The 25929-nt window shown below is 50.2% G+C and overlaps 1 protein-coding gene across 1 annotated transcript; it reads left to right on the top strand.

Moving 5' to 3' along the window:
• The first annotated feature begins 51 nt into the window (after positions 1 to 51).
• On the top strand, positions 52 to 25124 carry cryabb (crystallin, alpha B, b). The gene is made up of 3 exons (XM_072283804.1): positions 52 to 342; positions 9243 to 9365; positions 24716 to 25124. Exons 1-3 carry the CDS (start codon positions 136 to 138, stop codon positions 24908 to 24910), a joined length of 525 nt encoding a protein of 174 aa, XP_072139905.1. The 5' UTR covers positions 52 to 135; the 3' UTR covers positions 24911 to 25124.
• The last annotated feature ends 805 nt before the right edge of the window (positions 25125 to 25929 follow it).

Raw genomic sequence — 25929 nt, 5'->3', positions numbered from 1 at the left:
TGACGGGCTCGACTGGTTTTCCAGAAGGTTCGGCGGGTGGGTGTCGTTGCGTATATAAATACCGCAGCCGGCCGCTGGCCTTCAAGCTGTGCCTGGACGGGGAGAGCCACCCAGCTGAGAGAGCTAACGGGAAGGATGGACATTGCAATCCAGCATCCATGGTTCCGGCGCTCCTTCCTCCCGTCTTCCCTCTTCCCCTCCCGCCTCTTCGACCAGAACTTTGGGGAGCTCATTGACCCCGAGCCCTTCCAGAGCTTCGCCTCCTTCGTGAACCCCTTCTACTGGAGGACAGCCGGTCTCCTGTCCAGAATACCAAGCTGGCTGCAGTCCGGAATGTCAGAGGTACGTGCCCCCCCCACCCCGCCGCCGGCGTGACGCTTCTCGAGTCCCCTCCCGTGTCTCTTTCACAGGTCAACCCCCAACCAGCTCTTTACTCCAACACCCCCTCCTCCCCGTCTCCCGGCTTCACTTATTACCTGCCATCTTGTACTTCATCCTCCACCTTCTTAAGTCTGATTTCTCCCCTTCCTCTCCAGTCCTGATGAAGGGTCTCGGCCCGAAATGTCGGCTGTTTTCGCCTCTCCATAGAGGCTGCCTGGCCTGCTGAGTTCCTCCAGCGTTTTGTGTGTGTGTGTATGTGTGTGTGTATGTGTGTGTGTGTGTGTGTGTGTGTGTGTGTGTGTGTGTGTGTGTGTGTTGCTCTGGATTTCCAGCATCTGCAGAATCTCTTGTATTTATTCCTCTCCGTAGATGCTGCCTGGCCTGCTGAGTTCCTCCAGCAAACATCAGGAATTCTGCAGACGCTGGAAATTCAAGCAACACACATCAAAGTTGCTGGTGAACGCAGCAGGCTAGGCAGCATCTCTAGGAAGAGGTGCAGTCGATGTTTCAGGTCGAGACCCTTCGTCAGGACTAACTGAAGGAAGAGTTAGTAAGAGATTTGAAAGTGGGAGGGGGAGGGGGAGATCCAAAATGTTGATGGATCCATCTCTCCCCCTCCTGTCTTCTCCTGTCATTTTGGATCTCCCCCTCCCCCTCCCACTTTCAATTCTCTTACTAGCTCTTCCTTCAGTTAGTCCTGACGAAGGGTCTCGGCCTGAAACGTAGACTATACCTCTTCCTAGAGATGCTGCCTGGCCTGCTGCGTTCACCAGCAACCTTGATGTGTGTTGCTTGAATTTCCAGCATTGTGTGTGTGTGTGTGTGTTTTGCTCTGGATTTCCAGTGCCTGCAGATGTTCTTGTGTCTGCTTCACGGTCATTATGAATGTGTTCAGTTCCTCTGTGTGTTGAGAGCGTCCATCGTTAAGGACCCCCGTCACCCAGGGCATGCCCTTTTCTCACTGTTACCATCAAGTAGGAGGTACAGGAGCCCGAAGGCACACCCTCAGCGATTCAGGAACAGCTCCTTCCCCTTTCTGAATGGACCCAGACCCCAGGAATACCACTTCACTACTGATTTTATTTCTATTTTCACCCTACTTATTTAACTCTTCAATACAAATATACATTTCTTTTTCTCTGTTATCACGTATGGCAATGTACACTTGCTGCAGAAACAACACCGGTGACATTGAACCTGTCTCCAAATCTGGCGAAGGTCTGGACCCACACACGGTGGGGCAGATAGCAGACCCGGTGCCAAGCAGCTCCCGTTAAGGGAGCGGAGAGGAGGCTTGACCCAGAAGTACATTCCGCGGTGAACGGCAACTTTGCCGGCAACAGGCCGCGAGGGGGGCCACGGAAACGGGAGAGGAGAGATACCAAACACGGCAAGGCAACGGGGCAACCGAGGGCGAGGGGGATCCCGGCCGGTTGACGATGGGTGATTGAAGACTGTGGAGGTGAGAGCCGGGTTTCAATAGGCTGCAGGTGACGAGCTTGGAGTGAGCGGCAGGGCGAGTCCTGTTCGCTGGGTGAAGGCTGGGTGGCGCCTGCAATGCGCGCAGGCTGGGCGGGCGGTCTGACAGAGGGAGCAGGCCTGGAATTCTTGGTGTGGACGACACTGAGGTTTAGGCCACACAGCAGTACAGGTGACATACCTGCCACCACAACGCTCTGCCTCTCAAGGGTCAGTCCTGCCCTCGGTTGCTGCGTGCATGGGACTTGATTCGCGTTCAGAACCGGAGCCGGGCTTAATATGGTGTGAAGTTTGTTGTCTTTGTGGCCGCAGTACAAAGCAATACATAATGACGGAAAAAAAACTTAATTTGAAGTATGTACACTTTAATTGTGTGGGCACGTGGCCAAGTGGTTAAGGCATTGGACTAGCGACCTGAAGGTTGTGAGTTCGAGCCCCAGCCGAGGCAACGTGTTGTGTCCTTGAGCAAGGCACTTAACCACACATTGCTCTGCGACGACACCGGTGCCAAGCTATATGGGTCCTAATGCCCTTCCCTTGGACAACATCGGTGGCGTGGAGAGGGGAGACTTGCAGCATGGGCAACTGCCGGTCTTCCGTACAACCTTGCCCAGGCCTGTGCCCTGGAGAGTGAAGACTTTCCAGGCGCAGATCCATGGTCTCGCAAGACTAACAGATGCCTATATATATATATACTTTAATTCATCTTTATATATATATAAAATAGTCAAATTAAATAAGTAGTATAAAAACATTTAATTGACTTTATTTCTTACATCTTTCACATACGAGAGGAGTAGAGCTATCAGGACTTGATGTTTCAATCCCTATGGTAAGTTGGCACTCTTGATGCTGGCAGTGGGTTTGGGGTGCTGACAAGGAGGGAGGGTAGGTACGTCATCGGGGTCATCAGGTGGGCAACCTCCTTCTTTGATGTTTCGTTGATAAGCCCACGACGTCTCCAGGGGGCTTGACGGTGCTACCTGGCGTCCCAGATACAGCCCCCTCAGTTCCATACCCTCCTGTCTTCATCTTGCAGCCCAGTTGTTGTCTTTCCTTTTAATCCAAATCCAATTGCTGCTTTCTTCTGCTGCATTTGACAAGGACTTGATTGCTTGTTGGAGGGAGTGACCTCTCACCCCCCTCTTCTTACAACTCCGTCTAAGTGTGCAATTTACGGTAATCTGTAAGAAACGGAACAGTCAATGTAATGTAGAAGTACACTCAAATCAGCGTGAGTTCATCAGACCGGTGGAAGAAGTTCTCCTGGAGCCTGTCGGTCCTGCCTGTGGGGTCGTGTCCACGGGTTCAATGCCCATTCAGAAATCTGATGGCAGAGGGGAAGAAGCTGTTCCTGAATCGTTGAGTGTGTGTCTTCAGGTTCCTGTACCTCCTCCCTGATGGTAGCAATGAGAAGAGGGCACGTCCTGGGTGATGGGGTCAGTAATGATGGATGTATCTCCTGTACCTCCCCTCGATGGTCACAATGAGAAGAGGACATGCCCTGGGTGATGGGGGTCAGTAATGATGGATATATCTCCTGTACCTCCTCCCTGATGTTCACAGTGAGAAGAGGACATGTCCTGGGTTATGGGGTTCAGTAATGATGGATGTATCTCCTGTACCTCCTCCCTGATGGTCACAATGAGAAGAGGGAATGTCCTGGGTGATGGGGGTCAGTAATGATCGATGTATCTCCTGTATCTCCTCCCTGATGGTAGCAATGAGAAGAGGGCACGTCCTGGGTGATGGGGGTCAGTAATGATGGATGTATCTCCTGTACGCCCTCCCTGATGGTCACAATGAGAAGAGGGCATGTCCTGGGTGATGGGGGTCAGTAATGATGGATGTATCTCCATTACCCTCTCCCTGATGGTCACAATGAGAAGAGGACATGTCCTGGGTGATGGGGGTCAGTAATGATGGATGTATCTCCTGTACCTCCCCCCGATGGTCACAATGAGAAGAGGACATGCCCTGGGTGATGGGGGTCAGTAATGATGGATGTATCTCCTGTACCTCCCCCCAATGGTCACAATGAGAAGAAGGCATGTCCTGGGTGGTGGGGGTCCTTAATGATGGATGCTGCCTTTCTGAGGCATCGCTTCTTGAAGATGCCCTGGAAACTGCAGAGGCCAGTGCCCCAAGATGGACCTGCATAGTTTACAACCGTCTACAGCTTATTTCGATCCTGTGCAGTAGCCGCCCCACCCAACACCAGCCCCCCTCACATACCAGACAGTGATGCAGCCTGTCAGAGTGCTCTCCACGGCACATCTGTGCACAGCTTTGGTCGCCGAATTATAGGAAAGATGTCAACAAAATTGAGAGAGTACAGAGAAGATTTACTAGAATGTTACCTGGGTTTCATCACCTAAGTTACAGGGAAAGATTGAACAAGTTAGGTCTTTATTCTTTGGAGCGTAGAAGGTTGAGGGGGGACTTGATAGAGGTGTTTAAAATTATGAGGGGGATCGATAGAGTTGACGTGGATAGGCTTTTTCCATTGAGAGTGGGGGAGATTCAAACAAGAGGACATGAGTTGAGAGTTAAAGGGCAAAAGTTCAGGGGTAACATGAGGGGAAACTTCTTTACTCAGGGAGTGGTAGCTGTGTGGAACGAGCTTCCAGCAGAAGTGGTTGAGGCAGGTTCGATGTTGTCATTTAAAGTTAAATTGGATAGATATATGGACAGGAAAGGAATGGAGGGTTATGGGCTGAGTGCAGGTTGGTGGGACTAGGTGAGGGTAAGAGTTCGGCATGGACTAGAAGGGCCAAGATGGCCTGTTTCCGTGCTGTAATTGTTATATGGTTGTATGGTTATATAGAAGTTTGCCAGAGTCTTTGCTCTCATCAAACTCCTGATGAAATGCAGCAGATTAGTTTGTCCCGTTATTATGCTGTTTACACACACACACATACACACACACCCACACACACACACACACACACACACACACACACACACACACACACAGGCACACCACACAGTTACCCCAGCTCTAGGACTGGCCCCCAGTCTCCATTCTCCATTCTCAGGCCTCTAAGCTTTGGCATCCGGACTTCACTGCCAAGGACTCTTCCTCGCACGTTCTCGACATTTATTGCTGGTTTATCATGACCGTTATTTTTTAAAATTTCTTTCTCGCTCGCCTCTTGCACCGTTTTCCTGGCGAGTTAGCATTTCCCGGACAATGCCTGCCTTTGTGCCTGGCGAGGAGCCCAGTGCAGATGTGATCCGTCCCTCCGTCTGTGTGGGCTGTGCTCGCAAATGTTGTTTCTGAGAAAGAATGTCGCTGCGGTTTCCAGTACAGGCTGGCGAGGAAACTTCTAGGGGAGCTTTTTTTTTTAAGAAAAAAGGAAAATTTGCTGGCTGAAAGCACAATGGTGCGATTACAAAAAGCCCCGAGGGTCGAACCTGAACATCTGGGTGCTCTTGCCGAGATTGGAAGAGCGTCTGTTATGAACCCGACGTTGAGCCGTCCTCCGTGAAACAGAGAAACACCAAGGAACCCAGTCAAGGAAACATCAAAAACCCAATGCCCGGGGAGGGGGGGAAGAGAAAAAAAAAAGAGAATCAATTGTGCAAACAGTAAAAAGCGAGCGAACACTCTCGCCGCGTACTCTTCAGAAACTTGACTTCAAATAAGTCAGAGTTTTTTATTTGTTGACAAATTTACACGATAAGCGCTGTCAGGTACGTAACCCAACGTCTTGTCAACATTGAAGCCCCCCCCCCCAAGTCAGAACTTCACTAGAACTTGAGTACAAAGCAACACACACACACACACACAAAGTGCCGGGGAGACTCGGCACGCTGGGCAGCGCCTGCGGAGAAGAGTTAGGCAGCCGACGTTTTGAGCCAAGACCCTCCGAGGGCTGGGACTACTCCAGTAGGATTCAGCTTAACTCGGTTCGGCGACATTGTGGTAATCTTGGCCAAAGGGCACCCCCCCCCCCCGCCGTCTACATCAATCGAAATCCTCAAAATCGGCAAAAACAGAAGTAGCCAGAGTCTAGAAGCACGTGCCGCACAAAGTGCCCCCACCCCCCAAAAGAAAAACAACGAGCCCTACCAATCAGTCCTTGCAACGAGCCCGTCACCGTTTTGACTTACTGAAACGTATAAAATCCTAAAGGGATTGGACAGGCTGGATGCAGGAAGATTGTTCCCGATGTTGGGGAAGTCCAGAATGAGGGGTCACAGTTTGAGGATAGAGGGGAAGCCTTTTAGGACCGAGATTAGGAAAAACTTCTTCACACAGAGAGTGGTGAATCTGTGGAATTCTCTGCCACAGGAAACAGTTGAGGCCAGTTCATTGGCTATATTTAAGAGGGAGTTAGATATGGCCCTTGTGGCTACGGGGATCAGGGGGTATGGAGGGAAGACTGGGGCAGGGTTCTGAGTTGGATGATCAGCCATGATCATACTGAATGGCGGTGCAGGCTCGAAGGGCCGAATGGCCTACTCCTGCACCTATTTTCTACGTTTCTATGTCTCCATGACTCCAGCCTTGCTCAGAGCCTCAACTGGATACAGGCAATTCAGAATCAGGATCAGGTTTAATTCTCACCGGCACGAGTCGTGAAATCTGTTATCGTAGCAGTACAATGATAATATAGGGAAAATAAATAAGTAAATTAATTACAGTAAGTATATATATGTGTGTGTGTGTGTGTGTAGAATAAATAGTTAATTTAAAAATAGTGCAAAAATAGAAATAATAAAAGTGAACAGGAGGAAATCTGCAGATGCTGGAATTTCAAGCAACACACATCAAAGTTGCTGGTGAGCGCAGCAGGCCAGGCAGCATCTCTAGGAAGAGGTACAGTCGACGTTTCGGGCCGAGACCCTTCGTCAGGACTCCTGGAAATTCAAGCAACACACGTCAAAGTTGCTGGTGAACGCAGCAGACCAGGCAGCACCTCTAGGAAGAGGTGCAGTCGACGTTTCGGGCCGAGACCCTTCGTCAGGACTAACTGAAAGAAGAGCTGGTAAGAGATTACTTGCTCTTACTAAGTCTCCTACTAGCCCTTCTTTCAGTCAGTCCTGACGAAGGGTCTCGGCCTGAAACGTCGCCTGTACCTCTTCCTAGAGGTGCTGCCTGGCCTGCTGCGTCCACCAGCAGCTTTTAATAATAAAAGTGAAGTCGTTTTCCTGGGGTCAATGTCCGTTTGGAAATCGGATGGTGGAGGGGAAGGAGCTGCTCCTGAATCGCTGAGTGTGTGTACCTCCTCCCTGATGGTAACAGTGAGAAGAGGGGCACGTCCTGGGTGATGCGGGTCGCTAATAACAGACGCCGCCTTTCTGAGGCACTGCTCCTTGAAGATGTCCTGGATACCATGTAGGCTGGTACCCAAGATGGAGCTGACCAAATTTACAATCCTCTGCAGCTTCTTTCGGTCCTGTGCAGTAGCCCCTCCATACCAGACAGTGATGCAGCCTGTCAGAATGCTCTCCACAGTACCATCTGTAAAAGTTTCCTGAGTGTTTTAGGAGACAAACCATTTCTCCTAAAACTCATAATGGAGCATAGCCGCTGTCTTGCTTTCTTTACAGCTGTGTCGATGCATTGGGTCCAGGTTAGATCCTCAAAGATCTTGACACCCAGGAACTTAAAACTGCTACGCTCTCGGGGTGCCCAGTGCCTTGTCAGGGACATGAGCTTCGTTGGAGCTGAGTGGTGGAAATTCCTTCTGCAGACCTCCCTTGTCACCTTGATAACATGGTTATAGAACGTTACAGCGCAGAAACAGGCCCCTCTAACCCCCACTGTCTGTCCTGCTTGTTATTTAGAATCGTAGAGCATTACAGTACAGAAACAGGCCAATCGGCCCATCTAGCGCCTGCCAGGCCATTTAAACTGCCTACTCCCGTCGACCTGCTGCGCTGGGACCACAACTCTCCATGTCCCTATCATCCGTGTACCTACCCAAACTTCTCTTAAATGTTGAAATCGAAACGGTTTCCACCACCTGTGCTGGCAGCTCGCTCTGCACCCTCACCACCCTCCCTGAGTGAAGAGGTTCCCCCCTCGAACATTTCACCTTTCGCCCTTGACCCATGACCTCTGGTCGTCGTGGCACCCAACGTCAGTGGAATTCACCCTGCTGGCATTCACCCCATCCGCACCCCTCATAATTTTGTGTATCTCTATCAAATCTCCCCTCAATCTTCTACATTCCGGGGAATTAAGCTCCAATCTACCCAACCTTTCCCTGTATCTCAGGCTCACGAGTCCCGGCAACATCCCTGTGAATTTTCTGTGTACTCTTTCGATCCTATTTACGTCCGACCAAAGCTGCACGCCATACTCCAAATTGGGCCTCACCAAAGTTTTTATACAACTTCAAGATAACATCCCATCTCCTGTACTCAGTACTTTGATTTATGAAGGCCAGTGCGCTGAAAGCTTTCTTTACGACCCTGTGGCGCCACTTTCAGTGAATAATGGGCCTGTATTCCCTGATCCCCCAACATCCTAGAGAATGAAGTTCTGATCTGCTTACCCTTTCCCTGTAACTCAAGTCCCAGCAACATCCTTGTAGCTTCAGTCTCCGTTGACACCTTTCCCATAGGGAGGCAGCCAGAACTGTAACAGTCATAGTCATAGTCATACTTTATTGATCCCGGGGGAAATTGCTTTTCGTTACAGTTGCACCATAAATAATAAATAGTAATAGAACCATAAATAGTTAAATAGTAATATGTAAATTATGGCAGGAAATAATTCTAGGACCAGCCTATCGGCTCAGGGTGTCTGACCCTCCAAGGGAGGAGTTGTAAAGTTTGATGGCCACAGGCAGGAATGACTTCCTATGACGCTCTGTGCTGCATCTCGGTGGAATGAGTCTCTGGCTGAATGTACTCCTGTGCCCACCCAGTCCATTATGTAGTGGATGGGAGACATTGACCAAGATGGCATGCAACTTGGACAGCATCCTCTTTTCAGACACCACCGTCAGAGAGTCCAGTTCCATCCCCACGACATCACTGGCCTTACAGATGAGTTTGTTGATTCTGTTGGTGTCTGCTACCCTCAGCCTGCTGCCCCAGCACACAACAGCAAACATGATAGCCCTGGCCACCACAGACTCGTAGAACATCCTCAGCATCGTCCGGCAGATGTTAAAGGACCTCAGTCTCCTCAGGAAATAGAGACGGCTCTGACCCTTCTTGTAGACAGCCTCAGTGTTCTTTGACCAGTCCAGTTTATTGTCAATTCGTATCCCCAGGTATTTGTAATCCTCCACCATGTCCACACTGACCCCCTGCATGGAAACAGGGGTCACCGGCACCTTAGCTCTCCTCAGAGAGCTGAGGAAAGCCTGAGAATTTAACACCCACCACTTTGCTAAGCATCTGTTTCCCATCTCTCGCAGCTGAACCTGGACAAGGATAAGTTTGAGATCCACCTCGACGTCAAACACTTCACTCCTGAAGAAATCCGAGTCAAGGTCCTGGGTGACTTTATTGAAGTCCAAGCCCAACATGAAGAGCGCCAGGTATGATTTATTTGTCGGTCTTCGACGCGTCCTGTCTTGTAGATACTTTCGGCTGCTGGATGAGTCTTAGGGAAAACCCAGTGCAAACGCTGGCTTGAATTTAGTTTGCAGGAGTCACACTTAATTTCATGTCAGTAATAATTTCATGCCAGTAATAATTTCATACCAGTAATAATTTCATACCAGTAATAACTTCATGCCAGTAATGATTTCATGTCAGTAATAATTTCATACCAGTAACAATTTCATGTCAGAATAATTTCATACAAGTAATAATTTCATGTCAGTAATAATTTCATGCCAGTAATAGAGTATAGGAGTTGGGATGTAATGTTGAATTTGTATAAGGCGTTGGTAAGGCCAAATTTGGAGTATTGTGTACAGTTCTGGTCACCGAATTATAGGAAAGATGTCAATAAAATTGAGAGAGTACAGAGGAGGTTTACTAAAATGTTGCCTGGGTTTCATCTCCTAAGTTACAGAGAAAGGTTGAACAAGTTAGGTCTTTATTCTTTGGAGCGTAGAAGGTTGAGGGGAGACTTGATAGAGGTGTTTAAAATTATGAAGGGGGATTGATAGAGTTGACGTGGTTAGACTTTTTCCATTGCGAGTCGGGGAGATTCAAACAAGAGGGCATGGGTTGAGAATTAGAGGACAAAAGTTTAGGGGTAACATGAGGGGGAACTTCTTTACTCAGAGAGTGGTAGCTGTGTGGAACGAGCTTCCAGCAGAAGTGGTTGAGGCAGGTTCGATGTTGTCATTTAGAGTTAAATTGGACAGCTGTATGGACAGGAAAGGAATGGAGGGTTATGGGCTGGGTGCAGGTCGGTGGGACTAGGTGAGAGTAAGGGTTCGGCACGGACTAGAAGGGCCGAGATGGCCTGTTTCTGTGCTGTAATTGTTATATGGTTATATATGGTAATAATTTCATGCCAGTACCTTCAATTGGTAATCTGTGTGGGAGCTGAAATGTGTGCCCGCTGATTAAAGTTAGAAGTTCGGAGTAAACTTAGGATCAAAGTGCAGTATATAGATGTCACAACATACAAACATGAGGTTCCTTTTCTTGTGAGCACACTCAATAAATCTATAGAATTATAACCACAACAGAATCAACGAAAGACCACACACAAGAGAAAATCTGCAGATGCTGGAAATTGAATCAAATTGACTTTATTTCTTGCATCCCTCACAAACATGAGGAGTAAAAATCTTTACGTTACATCTCCATCTAAATGTGCAATGTGCAATTTATAGTAATTTCCAATAAATAGTATGTACAACAGGATGGTCAATATAACATAGAAATACAGCTGTATCAGCGTGAGTTAATCAGTCTGATGGCCTGGTGGAAGAAGCTGTCCCGGAGCCTGTTGGTCCTGGCTTTTATGCTGTGGTACCGTTTCCCGGATGGTAGCAGCTGGAACAGTTCGTGGTTGGGGTGACTCGGGTCCCCAATGATCCTTCGGGCCCTTTTTACGCTGTAAACACCCGAAGGAACACACGCAGAATGCTGGAGGAACTCAGCAGGCCAGGCAGCATTGATGGAAAAGAGTACAGTCGATGTTTTTGGCCCGAAACATTCACTGTTTACTCTTTGCCATAGCTGTTGCCTGGCCTGCTCAGCTTTGTTTGTGTATGTGTTGCGTTCGGCCATAGTGCAGAAGACAAAAATCTGTGTAAATACAAAGAGAAAGTAATAATAATTTTTAAAAATAGGCAATAAATATCGAGAACCTGAGATGAAGAGTCCTTGGAAGTGAGTCCATAGATTGTGGGAACAGTTCAACGATGGGGCAAGTGAAGTTGAGTGAAATTATTCCTTTTGGTTCAGGAGCCTGATGGTCAAGGGTTAGTAACTCTTCCTGAGGCTCCTGTACCTCCTTCCTGATGGTTGAGAGGTAATAACTGTTCCTGAACCTGGTGGTGTGGGTCCTGAGGCTCCTGTACCTCCTTCCTGATGGTTGAGGGGTGATAACTGTCCCTGAACCTGGTGGTGTGGGTCCTGAGGCTCCTGTACCTCCTTCCTGATGGTTGAGGGGTAATAACTGTTCCTGAACCTGGTGGTGTGATTCCTGAGGCTCCTGTACCTCCTTCCTGATGGCTGAGAGGTGATAACTGTTCCTGAATCTGGTGGTGTGGGACCTGAGGCTCCTGTACCTCCTTCCTGATGGTTGAGGGGGTAATAACTGTCCCTGAACCTGGTGGTGTGGGTCCTGAGGCTCCTGTACCTCCTTCCTGATGGTTGAGGGGTAATAACTGTCCCTGAACCTGGTGGTGTGGGTCCTGAGGCTCCTGTACCTCCTTCCTGATGGTCGAGGGGGTAATAACTGTCCCTGAACCTGGTGGTGTGAGTCTTGAGGCTCCTGTGCCTCCTTCCTGATGGTTGAGGGGTAATAACTGTCCCTGAATCTGGTGGTGTGGGTCCTGAGGCTCCTGTACCTCCTTCCTGATGGTTGGGGGGTAATAACTGTCCCTGAACCTGGTGGTGTGAGTCTTGAGGCTCCTGTGCCTCCTTCCTGATGGTCAAGGGGGTAATAACTGTCCCTGAACCTGGTGGTGTGGGTCCTGAGGCTCCTGTACCCCCTTCCTGATGGCAGCAGTGAGAAATGATTTTTAAAACCATCTGACACAGCACACGTCAAATTAGGTTTTCCAGTCTCTTGAAGTACATTAGAGACTGCATTTGTTGTGATGCTGTATACTTTTATACCCTTCGAGACTTTATTTGTCATGACAGTGCTCTGAATTTACAACTGCAGTGACACAAACTGGACCTTTCTAAGGTCAGGGAAACGGAAGTGGAAGGTTTGGGGGAGATTTTAGAGCCGTACAAAAGTATGAGAGGCATAGCCAGAGAACGTGCGAGCAGGATTTTTTTTTGCCACTGAGGTCGGGTGCGACTACAACCAGAGGTCGTGGGTTAAGGGTGAAAGGCGGAAAGTTTAAGGAGGAACGCGGGGGGGGGGAGCTCCTTCACTCAGAGGAGGGTCAGAGTGTGGACGGCTCAGGCGGTGGACGTGGGTCCGACTTCGACACCTGAGAGGCATTTGGATCGGCAGGTGGATGGGAGGGGCACGGAGGCATGCGGTCCCAGCGGGACAAGGCAGATGGGTCGACTGGCAGGGACTAGACGGGCTGAAGGGCCTGTTTCTGTGCCGTAACGCTCTGTGATTCCATCACTGGACGAGCGCCCGTCAGTATGAAAGCACTGTGACGTGGTGGACGGGCTACCATCAGTAGATGGGCCGAAGGACCTGCTTCTGAGCTGGGATCCTCTATCGCTGGAGGAGTGCCCATTACCGTGACGGCACTGTGTGACGTGGTGGACGGGCTACCATCAGTAGACGGGCCGAAGGACCTGCTTCTGCGCTGGAAGAGTGCCTGCTATCCTGACAGCACGTTGCAATGTGCCCCCAGATCCCAGAAGCACCGCTGTGTTCTGAAATCCCGACGTTTGCCGGCGCCGAGGTGAAGTCGGCCTTCTGTTTGGAGTGATGCACAAGCCGGCCACCGCCGGGCGGCGAAGCTGACCAGCTGGCCTCCGTAGGTGTCTCGGTTCGGGCTGCTCAAAGCCAGCAGGGACCCCACTCCTTGACGCTGAACTCTGCCATCGCATTGCAGCCCTTCAGCTGTCCTCGGAAGCGAGTTACAAGTTCATTGTCACCGGACTGCACTTGTAACGTCCCTCTGGTTCCTGAGGCTGTGCTGGCCGGGGGGGGGAGGGTGGTTGTGGAGATAAGCTCCCACTACCTATAGTGTGCTCCAAATGGCGTGCGTCTCCAACAGCCTCTGACAACCAGGCCCAACTCTTGGCCTTCACGTGTGGCTCAGCCACGAGGCCCGGTGGAGCTGTTTCTACTGACAAGGGGCAAAGGCGGACCACTAGTGCCTCAAAACCAGTTGCTTCAGGCAGGTGGGGGCCGTCCAAGAGAAGGAAAGCTCAGATTGTAAACCTCCGCTGCCTCGCGGTCGTACCCCGCCCACGGGAAGGGCTTCAGGAGCAAACCCCGAGGAAGAAATCCGGAGCCGGGGTCCCTGAGGCAGTTTGATGTGGATTACAGCTTCACTCTGGTAACCTCTGCGATGACACTGGTGCCAAGCTGTATGGGTACTTGCCCTTCCCTTGGACTCCATCAGTGACGTGGAGAGGGGGAGCCCACTGCATGGGCAACAGCCGGTTCTTCACATCTTCCCACCCGGAGGACACAATCCACCGGAGGTGCAATCCCACGAGCCTCTGGGATCGACGGCCGCCCTCCGCTACGACCTCCGGATCATGCACGAGGCGCAAAAATACCGCAAAACATTAGCATAAATTCTCAGTCATAGGAAAGAAGGACAGGACAAGAAATTCTGCCATTGGGTCGAGCCGGACTGGCCTCTGCGACCATGTGCGCCACCATCTTGTAGGAGACCGCGATCGTGAGCGTCAGATAACACAATGCGCAACTGACATTTGAAGCTTGTTACAATACCTCAGTAACCTTGTCACCCAATTGAACACCAGCGCTGATAAACACCTCTACTTTTCATGACTCTGTTTGGCCCCAGTGACGAGCACAATAATCTTCCCCAGTGGAAGAAATAAAGGGGCAGACTATTATTTAGATGGGGAGGGAATTCAAACTGCAGAGATGCAAAGGGATTTGTAAGTCCTTGTGCAGGATCCCCTAAAGGTTAACCTCCAGGTTGAGTTGGTGGTGAAGAAGGTGAATGCAATGTTGGCATTCATTTCTCGAGGTATAGAATATAAGAGCAGGGATGTGATGTTGAGGCTCCATAAGGCACTTGTGAGACCACACTTGGAGTATTGTGTGCAGCTTTGGGCTCCTTACTTTAGAATGGATATACCGACATTGGAGAGGGTTCAGAGAAGATTCACGAGAATGATTCCAGGAATGAAAGGGTTATTGTATGAGGAACGTCTGGCAGCTCCTGTGCTGTATTCCCTGGAGTTCAGGAGAATGAGGGGGGATCTCACAGAAACATTCCGAATGTTAAAAGGCCTGAACAGATTAGATATGGCAAAGTTATTTCCCACGGTAGGGGATTCTAGGACAAGAGGGCACGACTTCAGGATTGAAGGACGTCCTTTTAGAACTGAGATGTGGAGAAATTCCTTTAGTCAGAGGGTGGTAAATCTGTGGAATCTGTTGCCACAAGTGGCTGTGGAGGCCAAGCCATTGGGTTTATTTACGGCAGAGATAGATAGGTTCTTGATTAGCCAGGGCATCAAAGGATATGGGGTGAAGACAGGGGTGTGGGGATGACTGGAAGAATTGGATCAGCCTATGATTGAATGGCGGAGCAGACTCGATGGGCCGAATGGCCTACTTCTGCTCCTTTATCTTATGGTCATATGGTCCAATCGTCAGGACCTTTTTCGACTAATGTAGACATCACAGTCAACCCTGATTCTGTCTTCACTGAAATATCCTCAGCAGTCCAGTATCAACAGAGGCCATTCAAAGTTCAAAGTAAACTTATTACCAAATATGTCAACACACACAACCCTGAGATTTCTTGTGGGCATACCGAATACATCCATGACAAAATCAATGAAAGACTACACCAACTTGGACGCTAAACCAACGTGCACAGGACAACAAACACAAAAAACAATTAATAATAATAGTAATAAATCAGCAATAAATATGGAGAACGTGAGATGGAGAGTCCTTGAAAGTGAGTCCATAGGTTGCGGGATCATTTCAGTGATGGGGTGAGTGAAGATGAGTGAACTTATCCCCTCAGGAACCTGATGGTTGAGGGGTAATAACTGCTCCTGAACCTGGTGGTGTGGGTCCTGAGGCTCCTGTACCTCCTTCCTGATGGTTGAGGGGTGATAACTGTCCCTGAACCTGGTGGTGTGGGTCCTGAGGCTCCTGTACCTCCTTCCTGATGGTTGAGGGGTGATAACTGTCCCTGAACCTGGTGGTGTGGGTCCTGAGGCTCCTGTACCTCCTTCCTGATGGTTGAGGGGTAATAACTGTCCATGAACCTGGTGGTGTGGAACCTGAGGCTCCTGTACCTCCTTCCTGATGGTTGAGGGGGTAATAGCTGTCCCTGAACCTGGTAGTGTGGGTCCTGAGGCTCCTGTACCTCCTTTCTGATGGTTGAGGGGTGATAACTGTTCCTGAACCTGGTGGTGTGGGTCCTGAGGCTCCTGTACCTCCTTCCTGATGGTTGAGGGGTAATAACTGTTCCAGAACCTGGTGCTGTGGGTCCTGAGGCTCCTGTACCTCCTTCCCGATGGTTGAGGGGTAATAACTGCTCCTGAACTTGGTGGTGTGGGTCCTGAGGCTCCTGTACCTCCTTCCCGATGGTTGAGGGGTGATAACTGTTCCTGAACCTGGTGGTGTGGGTCCTGAGGCTCCTGTACCTCCTTCCTGATGGTTGAGGGGTAATAACTGTTCCTGAACCTGGTGGTGTGGGTCCTGAGGCTCCTGTACCTCCTTCCTGATGGTTGAGGGGTGATAACTGTCCCTGAACCTGGTGGTGTGGGCCCTGAGGCTCCTGTAGCTCCTTCCTGATGGTTGAGGGGTAATAACTGTTCCTGAACCTAGTGTTGTGGGTCCTGAGGCTTCTGTACCTCCTTCCTGATGGCAGTGATGAGAAGAGAGCACATCCTGGGTGGTGGAGGTCTCGGATGATGGACGTTGCTTTCCTGTGACTATGCGGCGTGTAGATGTGTGGAGGGCCTGACCCGTAACCATTGGTTACCAGGCAGGAATCAGAGACCCAAGAGATTTGACAGATACTCTATGGAATCGATGGACTTGCGGCAAAGTTTGCGGAAGACAGGTGGAGGGGCAGGTAGTGCTGAGGAAGCAATGTGATTGCAGTAGGACTTAGACAAGTTGGAAGAATGGTCAAAAAAGTGGCGGATGGAATACAGAGTTGGGAAATGTAATGCATTTTGGTTAAAGGAACAACAGTGTGGAGTATTATCTAAATGGGGGGAGGGTTCAGACATCGGGAGTCCTCATACAAGACTCCCAGAAGGTTAATTTACAGGTTGAGTCTGAGGTAAAGAAGGCAAATGCAATGTGGGCATTTATTTCAAGGGGAATAGAATATAAAAATAAGGAGATAATGCTGAGCCTTTATAAGACACTAGTCAGGCCACACTTGGAGTATTGTCAACAGTTTTGGGCCCCGTATCTCAGAAAGGACGTGTTGTCATTGGAGAGAGTCTAGGGGAGGTTCACGAGGATGATTCCAGGAATGAAGGGGTTAACATATGAGGAGCGTTTGGCAGCTTTGGGCCTGTACTCACTGGAATTTAGAAGAATGCGGGGGGGGGGGGGTGTCATTGAAACCTACCGAATGTTGAAAGGAATAGACAGGGTGGACGTGGAGAGGATGTTTCCTCTGGTGGGGGGTATCCAGAACTAGAGGGCACAGCCTCAGAATTAGGTGCAACCTTATCGAACAGAGGTAAGGGGGAATTTTTTTTAGCCAGAGAGTAGTGAATCTGTGGAATGCTCTGCCACAGACTGGGGTGGAGGCCAAGTCCGTGGGTATATTTAAGGCGGAAGCCGGTGGTTTCCTGATCAGTCAGGGCATCAAAGGACATGGTGAGAAGGCAGGTGTATGGGGTTGAGTGGGATCCGGGATCAGCCATGATGGAATGACAGAGCAGACTCGATGGGCTGAATGGTCTCATTCTCCTCCAATGTTTCATGGTCTTATCCTCAAAAACTTCAGCAGCACGCGGGTCAGTTCTCAGGGAGGGTCCGGGCCCAAAGCGTCAACCGTTCATCCCCCTCCGTAGACGCTGCCCAACCTGCCGAGCTCCTCCGGGAACAGGGATGGCTCGAGTCCCACCGCCCGGGGAGCTGAGGCAGGATGTGCTCGGGTTGTCAGGCCTCCGCCGGTCCGGGTCGACCGCGGACGCCGCGTCCCCGCCTGCCCGCGTTGTCGGCGCAGGGCCGTCAGCCGACAGGCAAGCCAATACAGAGCGCAAGCTGTTATCCGTGTAGTGGGACACCCCTCACCCCCTCTCCCCGCAGCTGATGAAGGAACGGCCGGGACCCGACACAGTCCGGCCCCGGCGGTGTCGCAGGAGCTGCCTGGGAGGCTGGATATAGTTAAAGAAACTTGGTGAGAAAGTAGCAAGTTTCGAGTGCGTGTGAACCTCAGTTTCCACGTCTTCGGGAATCACCGGCGAAACTTTTACATTCTTAGTTGCCGGGTCAAGGGGAGCTGTCGGAACTGACTTTATATGCATGTGGTATTGTGCAGAAGTCTTAGGGCTGATTTGTACTTGTGTGTCAAATATACGCTGTAGGTACGGCGTAGCAGCGTACCCTACGCTGTACTCTACGCCACCCCTACGCCGTAGCAAAACTGTATCTGACGACGCGGAGGGCGGGTTTTGTAAATCTGGTGGGAGCAAAAGGACATTGGGAATGGGGAGGGAGGGGTGCAAGGGTGGCAGAGAAGGAGTGGAGCCGGGTTGGGGGGGGGGGGGGAGGGGGGCAGACACACACCCAGCACTGAGATGCCCGGCAAGGTCATTTGATTCCAAACAATCGGTTTATTGATCATTACCAAATGTTTCTCTGGTGCTTCCAGCTCCTTTCCCTTTTCTCAACCACGATTCCTCCTTCTCCCTGCCCCCTTCCCACTCCCTCCCCTCTCCCTTCCCCTTTCCCAACCATGATTCCCCTCTCCCTTCCCCTTTTCCCAACCATGATTCCCCCTCTCCCTTCCCCTTTTCCCAACCATGATTCCCCTCTTCCTTCCCCTTTTCCCAACCATGATTCCCCTCTCCCTTCCCCTTTTCCCAACCATGATTCCCCTCTCCCTTCCCCTTTTCCCAACCACGATTCCCCTCTCCCTTCCCCTTTTCCAATCATGATTCCCCCTCTCCCTTCCCCTTTTCCCAACCATGATTCCCCTCTCCCTTCCCCTTTCCCCAACCATGATTCCCCTCTCCCTTCCCCTTTTCCCAACCATGATTCCCCTCTTCCTTCCCCTTTTCCCAACCATGATTCCCCCTCTCCCTGCCCCTTTTCCCAACCATGATTCCTCTCTCCCTTCCCCTTTTCCCAACCATGATTCCCCTCTCCCTTCCCCTTTTCCCAACCATGATTCCTCTCTCCCTTCCCCTTTTTCCAACCATGATTCCCCTCTCCCTTCCCCTTTTCCCAACCATGATTCCCCTCTCCCTTCCCCTTTTCCCAACCATGATTCCCCCTCTCCCTTCCCCTTTTCCCAACCATGATTCCCCCTCTCCCTTCCCCTTTTCCCAACCATGATTCCCCTCTCCCTTCCCCTTTTCCCAACCATGATTCCCCTCTCCCTTCCCCTTTTCCCAACCATGATTCCCCCTCTCTCTTCCCCTTTTCCCAACCATGATTCCCCTCTCCCTTCCCCTTTCCCAACCATTATTCCCCCTCTTGCACCCCCCTTCACACTCTCAGTCCACAACAGAGACCCAGATCAGAATCAGGTTTATCATCACTCACATCTGTCATGAAGTTTGTTTTTTTCTGTGGCAGCCGTACAGTGCCATACATAGAATTACTACAGTACTGTGCAAAAGTCTTAGGCTCCTGGCTCTATTTATCTGTATACATACATACACACACACATATATATATATCCCTAAGACTTTTGCCCAGTACTGTAAATCTTTAGCAGAGGTAAGGTTTCTGATGCTCTCAGCTCACGTAGCTCAGAGATTAACACAAGAGATTCTGCAGATGCTGGAAGTCCAGAGCAACACACACACACACACACACACACACACACACACACACACACACACACGCGCGCTCACACAAAATGCTGGAGGAACTCAGCAGGTCAGGCAGCATCTATGGAGAGGAACGAACTGTTGATGTTTCGGGCCGAGTCCTGCTGAAGGGGAGGTTGTGGGGCGAGTGGAGGGGGGACGAGACGGGGCACCTCCGGGAGGTGATAGGCAAGTGAGGAGCAGAGGTGAGCGGCCAGAGTGGGGAATCGAAGAAGAGGGAAGGGGAAGGAGGGGGAGAAGATCGCCGGAGTGGTATTTTACCTGAGCGTAGGGAGTGTATTCGCCGCTGTTGTGGAAAAGAAGAACACCTCCCCTCGTTGGCCGGCGCACATCCCAAAGACCCCGTTACCTCTAGTCATAACCCAGACACACTGCAGCTACAGAGAAACCGTTACCTTACAGAGAAACCTCTGCATTAGCGGTGAACCCTTTCCCAGGGTGTAGCACATCTTTGGCTGAACTTTGAACATAGAATTCTCCAGCTTCCGGTAAATCCCTCCCCCTCCCTTCCCCCATCCCAGTTTCACTCTGCCCCCTCCCCCAGCTGCCTATCACCTCCCTCATGGTTCCGCCTCCTTCTACTACCCATTGTGTTTTCCCCTATTCCTTCTTCACCTTTCCTGCCTATCTCCTCCCTGCCTCCCCTCCCCGACCCCTTTATCTTTCCCCTTACTGGTTTTTCACCTGGAACCTACCAGCCTTCTCCTTCCCACCCTCCCCCCACCTTCTTTATAGGGCCTCTGCCCCTTCCCTCTACAGTCCTGACAAAGGGTTCTGGCCTGAAACGTCGATCCATCGTTTCCACAGATGCTGCCCGACCTGCTGAGTTCCTCCAGCGTGTTGTGAGTGTTGCTTTGACCCCAGCATCTGCAGAGTATTTTGTGTTTGTGAAATTATAGTACTCATCTGTTATTGTTCAACCAGACACCAAGCGAAACAATGTCCCTCTGGAACCAAAGTGCAAACCAGAGTGTAGCACAGTATATCACACACAGCACATGAAGTAATATTAACAGATAATGCGAATATTTTGTCGACATGGAGAACAGATATGACGTACAGTTAAGTATACAACAGCGTAATGTTGCTGTCATGAATGATGTGTATTGGGCTGTAGTGGGGTGATCAGAGGCCTCACAGACTGACGGGGAGAGGGAGAGAGGGGAGAAGCTGGTACTGATCCTGACTGCTCCCATTCTCATACTGTGGTGCCTTCTGCCTGATAGCCGGGGGGGGGGGCGGTGGGAGCAGAAATGCACCTACTTCTGGAAACATAGAAACATAGAAAATAGGTGCAGGAGTAGGCCATTCGGCCCTTCGAGCCTGCACCGCCAATCAGTACAATCATGGCTGATCATCCAACTCAGAACCCTGTACCCACCCTCTCTCCATACCCCCTGATCCCTTTAGCCACAAGGGCCATATCTAACTCCCTCTTAAATATAGCCAATGAACTGGCCTCAATTGTTTCCTGTGGCAGAGAATTCCACAGATTCACCACTCTCTGTGTGAAGAAGTTTTTCCTCATCTCAGTCCTGAAAGACTTCCCCTTTATCCTTAAACTGTGACCCCTCGTTCTGGACTTCCCCAACATCGGGAACAATCTTCCTGCACCTAGCCTGTCCAATTCCTTTAGGATTTTATCAGTTTCAATAAGATCCCCCCCATTAATCTTCTAAATTCCAGCGAGTGCTGTTAAGTCTTAACCGGTGCTGTTAAGACCGTCTGGCGCAGGAGCAGAACTGGGGGGCCCCGTTGAGCTTTGCTCTGCCGTTTCCTCAACCCCCTCCCCGACCCCGTCCTCCTGCCCTCTCCCCCCCTGACTCACCTAGAACCCATCAGCCTCCAGCTTTGAGTGTACCGGCCGTCTGGTGGTAATGGATCCCACAGGAAACTTCTCACTCCTTAACTCAGTGACAAAGCGGCCTATCCCTCCACTCACAGGAGCGCTGGGAGGCAAAACATGTCAGTCTGAAACAATACCGCGTGTCGGATCATTCCTGAACATCGTTGACGTTCTTTGATAAACTCTGTGGTCCCATTGAGGAATTTCGTAGGGGGGGTGGGGTGGGGTTGCTAAGTCTGGTGACTCTCTCCCTCTCTGACACATGCTTTCTCAGGAAGGCTTGCATGGGAAATAATTAATAACTTTATTTGTAGAGCAGTTTTCACACAGGGAACGTCATTTAAACTGCTTTACAATGGGATAATCAGAATTGGAATCAGGTTTATTACCAACGGCCTATGTCGTGAAATGTGTTAGCTTTCCAGCAGCAGTAGAATGCGATACATATTAAGAGAGAAAAAAAACATGAATTACTTTATATATAAACACCTTTATGTGTGGTGGCATCGGTTAGTCTGGGGAGACCATGGATCTGCGCCTGGAAAGTCTTCACTCTCCAGGGCGCAGGCCTGGGCAAGGTTGTATGGAAGACCGGCAGTTGCCCGTGCTGCGAGTCTCCCCTTTCCGCGCCACCGACGTTGTCCAAGGGAAGGGCATTAGGACCCATACAGCTTGGAGTTGCCAGAATGAGGTTGAAGGAAGTGTCGGATTGCCTTAGGGACTCCAGCTCCGGATCTGTCCTCAGGGTTTACTCCCGAAGCCTTTCCCGTGAGTGGGTATGGCCGCAAGGCAGCGGAGGTTTGAAAACAGAGTTTTCCCTCTTTTAGATGGACTGCCTTCGCAGGCTGACGAGCTCCGTCTACCCGAAGCACTGGTTTTAAGGCGCCAGGACCCGCCTTCGCCCCTTCTCCTGTCAGTAGAAACAGTTCCGCCGGGCTTAGAGGCTAAGCCACACCAGAAGGCCAGGAGTTGGACTTGGTTGTCAGAGGCTATTTGAGGCGCATGCCGTGAGGAGCACTTTTAGGTAGTGGGAGCTTGTCCCCACTACCACCCCTCAGCTTGACAACCTTGGAACCACTATATATATATCATATAATACAAACTTCTCTCTCTCTCTATCTATCTATCTATATATATACATACATACATACATAGAGAGAGAGAGAGATAGATAGAAGTATTTATATTAAATGATTAAATTAAGTAGTGCAAGAGCAGACATTTTAAAAAAAGTTTTGAGGAAGAAGTTAACAAATTTCACGACATGTGCTGGTGATAATAGACCTGATTCTGATTTTGATAGTGTTCGTGGGTCCGATGTCCATTTAGGAATCGGATGGCAGAGGGGAAGAAGCTGTTACTGAATCGCTGAGTGTGTGCCTTCAGGCTCCTGTACCTCCTCCCTGATGGTAACAGTGAGAAAAGGACATGCCCTGGGTGCTGGAGGTCAGTAATGATGGATGTATCTCCATTACCTCCTCCCTGATGGTCACAATGAGAAGAGGACATGTCCTGGGTGATGGGGGACAGTAATGATGGATGTATCTCCATTACCCCCTCCCTGATGGTAACAGTGAGAAAAGGGCATACCCTGGGTGCTGGAGGTCCTTAATAATGGACGCTGCCTTTCTGAGACACCGCTCCCTGAAGATGTCAATAAAACTGAGAGAGAGTACAGAGGAGATTTACTAAAATGTTGCCTGGGTTTCATCTCCTAAGTTACAGAGAAAGGTTGAACAAGTTGGGTCTTATTCTTTGGAGCGTAGAAGGTTGAGGGGGGACTTGATAGAGGTGTTTAAAATTATGAGGGGGATTGATAGAGTTGACGTGGATAGGCTTTTTCCATTGAGAGTGGGGGAGATTCAAACAAGAGGACATGAGTTGAGAGTTAAAGGGCAAAAGTTTAGGGGTAACATGAGGGGGAACTTCTTTACTCAGAGAGTGGTAGCTGTGTGGAACGAGCTTCCAGCAGAAGTGGTTGAGGCAGGTTCCATGTTGTCATTTAATGTTAAATTGGATAGATATATGGACAGGAAAGGAATGGAGGGTTATGGGCTGAGTTCAGGTCGGTGGGACTAGGTGAGAGTAAGAGTTCGGCACGGACTAGAAGGGCCGAGATGGTCTGATTCCGTGCTGTAATTGTTATATGGTTATATGGTTATGGCCTGGGTACTATGGAGGCTACTACCTGTGATGGAGCTGACTAATTTTAGCTGGCTAAAGCACAAACGAAGAAATACAATTAAAAATAAACATGAAAATAAAAGACAAGAAGACGTTAGTTAAAAGCGAGTTTGAGTAAGTAAGTTTTGGGCTGGAGTGTCAACTGAGTCTGCATACCTGATAGTGTTAGGTCTTGAATTCCACCGTCTGGGAGCGTAGGTCTCAATGAATTTAAACTTCTCTGACTGATTGGAAAATCTACAATCCTCGGGGTGGTTTGAGCTACCTTATTGAACTGGGGTTCTGAAATAAGGTTTTCTTTACAAACATCATACGTGGTGTAAACACAAGAAATTCTGCAGATGCTGGAAATCCAGAGCAACACACACACACACACACACACACACAACGCCGGAGGAACTCAGCAGGTCAGGCAGCGTCTGTGGAAAAGAGTGAAACCGTTGGCGTTTCTGGCGGAGGCCCTTCTTAACGGCTGAGAAGGAAAGGACGAGGGGGTGGAGGATTCCAGAATAAGAAGGTGGTGGGGGGGGAGAAGGAGGGGCAGGAGATTAGCACGAAGGTGATAGGTGAAGTCGGGCAGGTGGGAAAGGTCAAGGGCTAGAGAGGAAGGAATCTGATCGGAGAGGAGAGTGGACCGTGGGAGAAAGGGAAGGAGGAGGGACACCAGGGGGAGGTGATGGGTGGGAAAGGTAAAGGGCTGGAGAGGAAGGAATCTGATAGGAGAGGAGAGTGGACCGTGGGAGAAAGGGAAGGAGGAGGGACACCAGGGGGAGGTGATGGGTGGGAAAGGTAAAGGGCTGGAGAGGAAGGAATCTGATGGGAGAGGAGAGTGGACCGTGGGAGAAAGGGAAGGAGGAGGGACACCAGGGGGAGGTGATGGGTGGGAAAGGTAAAGGGCTGGAGAGGAAGGAATCTGATCAGAGAGGAGAGTGGACCGTGGGAGAAAGGGAAGGAGGAGGGACACCAGGGGGAGGTGATGGTTGGGAAAGGTAAAGGGCTGGAGAGGAAGGAATCTGATAGGAGGGGAGAGTGGACCGTGGGAGAAAGGGAAGGAGGAGGGACACCAGGGGGAGGTGATGGGCAGTGAGGAGAAGAGGGAAAAGGTCAGAATGGAGAGCAGAGGAAGAAGGGAGAGGTGGGGAGATGTTTACTGGGAGGAGAAATCGATATTCACGCCGCCAAGTTTGAGGGTACCCAGGTGTTTGCTCCTGCACCCAAGACGAGGACGGGATTGACGCGTCGGAACGGGAATGGGAATAGGAATTAAAATGTTTGGCCGCCAGGAAGTCCCACCGGTGGCAGATGGCATGGCGGTGCTCGAAGATGCGTCCAACAAGCAGGATCGCGCGCAGGAAGGTTTGACAAGGTGGACGAGTAATAGTTTAGAAGTTTTTAACATAAGCAACGCAATTCACTATATGTTTCTGGGTGGTGCTCCTGTAAAAATTGGTTGAAATTTTTTTTTTGGGGGGTGGGGGGGGGGGTCGGGAAGTCTCCTCCTTGTAAGGAGAACGGGAAATATTCAACCCATATGCACCTTCTGCTCCGCAGGACGAACACGGCTACATTTCGCGGGAGTTTCACCGCAAGTACAGGATCCCGGCCGGAGTGGACCCAGCTATGATCACCTCCTCCCTGTCTGTGGACGGGGTGCTGACCATCACTGGGCCCAGGAAGCTGGCCGACGTCCCAGAGCGATCAGTGCCCGTCTACCGAGAGGACAAGCCCGCCGCGTCGGAGAAGTAGATCCCGGGGGTCCTTCCTCCGTTGAGTTGGGCGTGAAAGTGGCTTCGAACCACGGAAGCTCTCCCCGGCGCTTTTACCACGCTGCGTAATCACACACCCCCTTCGTATCTGTTAGATTGCAATAAACCATCTCTCTGCTCTGCCTTGAATGATCTCATAAAATAAAATCACCAATCTGAACAAAAGTGACGCTCGACGTGTTTTCCTTAACCACGGAGGTACGCCGTACGCCGTTCAAGTTAATCACATGCAGTGGCCACGATGAGGTCTCTCCTGCACTTAATGAAGTGGCCACAACGACAACTGAGCCTCTTGGCCGTGCCCGCGTGCTCCAATGCATTGGGTTGCCGCCCCCTGACTGGCTGATGGGATATTTGCATTTAATGAGCCAGGGACAGGTGCACCTAATGAGGTGAAAACTGAAGAGCTCGTCTGCTCTGCATTATAGGACGGGACTTTCGGGTCAGCCAGACTCCCAGATCTCCGTGGTGCGGGGGCTAAACTATTGGAAAAGTACTCAGAGGACCTGCTGTCAGAGCAGACACGAGAATTATTTGAATTAATTAACTATTTCAGAATTTTTTAAAAAATTGATAGTAAATACGTAGCCACTGAATTTTCTGATTTAAAAAGCATCTATCCTGCGATAGGTCTACTCTGAAACCTTAAGACCATAAGACGATAGGAGCAAAGATAGCCCATTGAGTCTGTTTGCCTTTCTATCATGGCTTATTTAGGTTTCAATAACCATATAACGATTACAGCACGGAAACAGGCCATCTCAGCCCTTCTAGCCCGTGCCGAACTCTTACTCTCACAAAGAGTAAGACATCTCAGAAAACGTCAGAGAAAGGTATACAATATACATCCTGAAATTCTTTTTCTTCGCAAACATCCACGAAAACAGAGGAGTGCCCCAAAGAATGAATGACGGTTAAACGTTAGAACCCCAAAGCCCCCCCACAGCTCCCTCCTCCCACGCATAAGCAGCAGTTAGGCAATGAACCTCCCCCCCAGCA

Source organism: Mobula birostris, chromosome 20, assembly GCF_030028105.1.
Source record: "Mobula birostris isolate sMobBir1 chromosome 20, sMobBir1.hap1, whole genome shotgun sequence".
In the NCBI taxonomy this organism is placed as follows: Eukaryota; Metazoa; Chordata; class Chondrichthyes; order Myliobatiformes; family Myliobatidae; genus Mobula; species Mobula birostris.
This window is presented reverse-complemented; position numbering and strand designations above follow the sequence as displayed.

Coding starts and splice junctions, on each gene's coding strand:
- cryabb (XM_072283804.1), top strand. CDS start 136: ATGGACATTGCAATCCAGCATCCATGGTTCCGGCGCTCCTTCCTCCCG. Junction 343..9,242: donor TGCAGTCCGGAATGTCAGAG/GTACGTGCCCCC, acceptor CATCTCTCGCAG/CTGAACCTGGACAAGGATAA. Junction 9,366..24,715: donor CCCAACATGAAGAGCGCCAG/GTATGATTTATT, acceptor TCTGCTCCGCAG/GACGAACACGGCTACATTTC.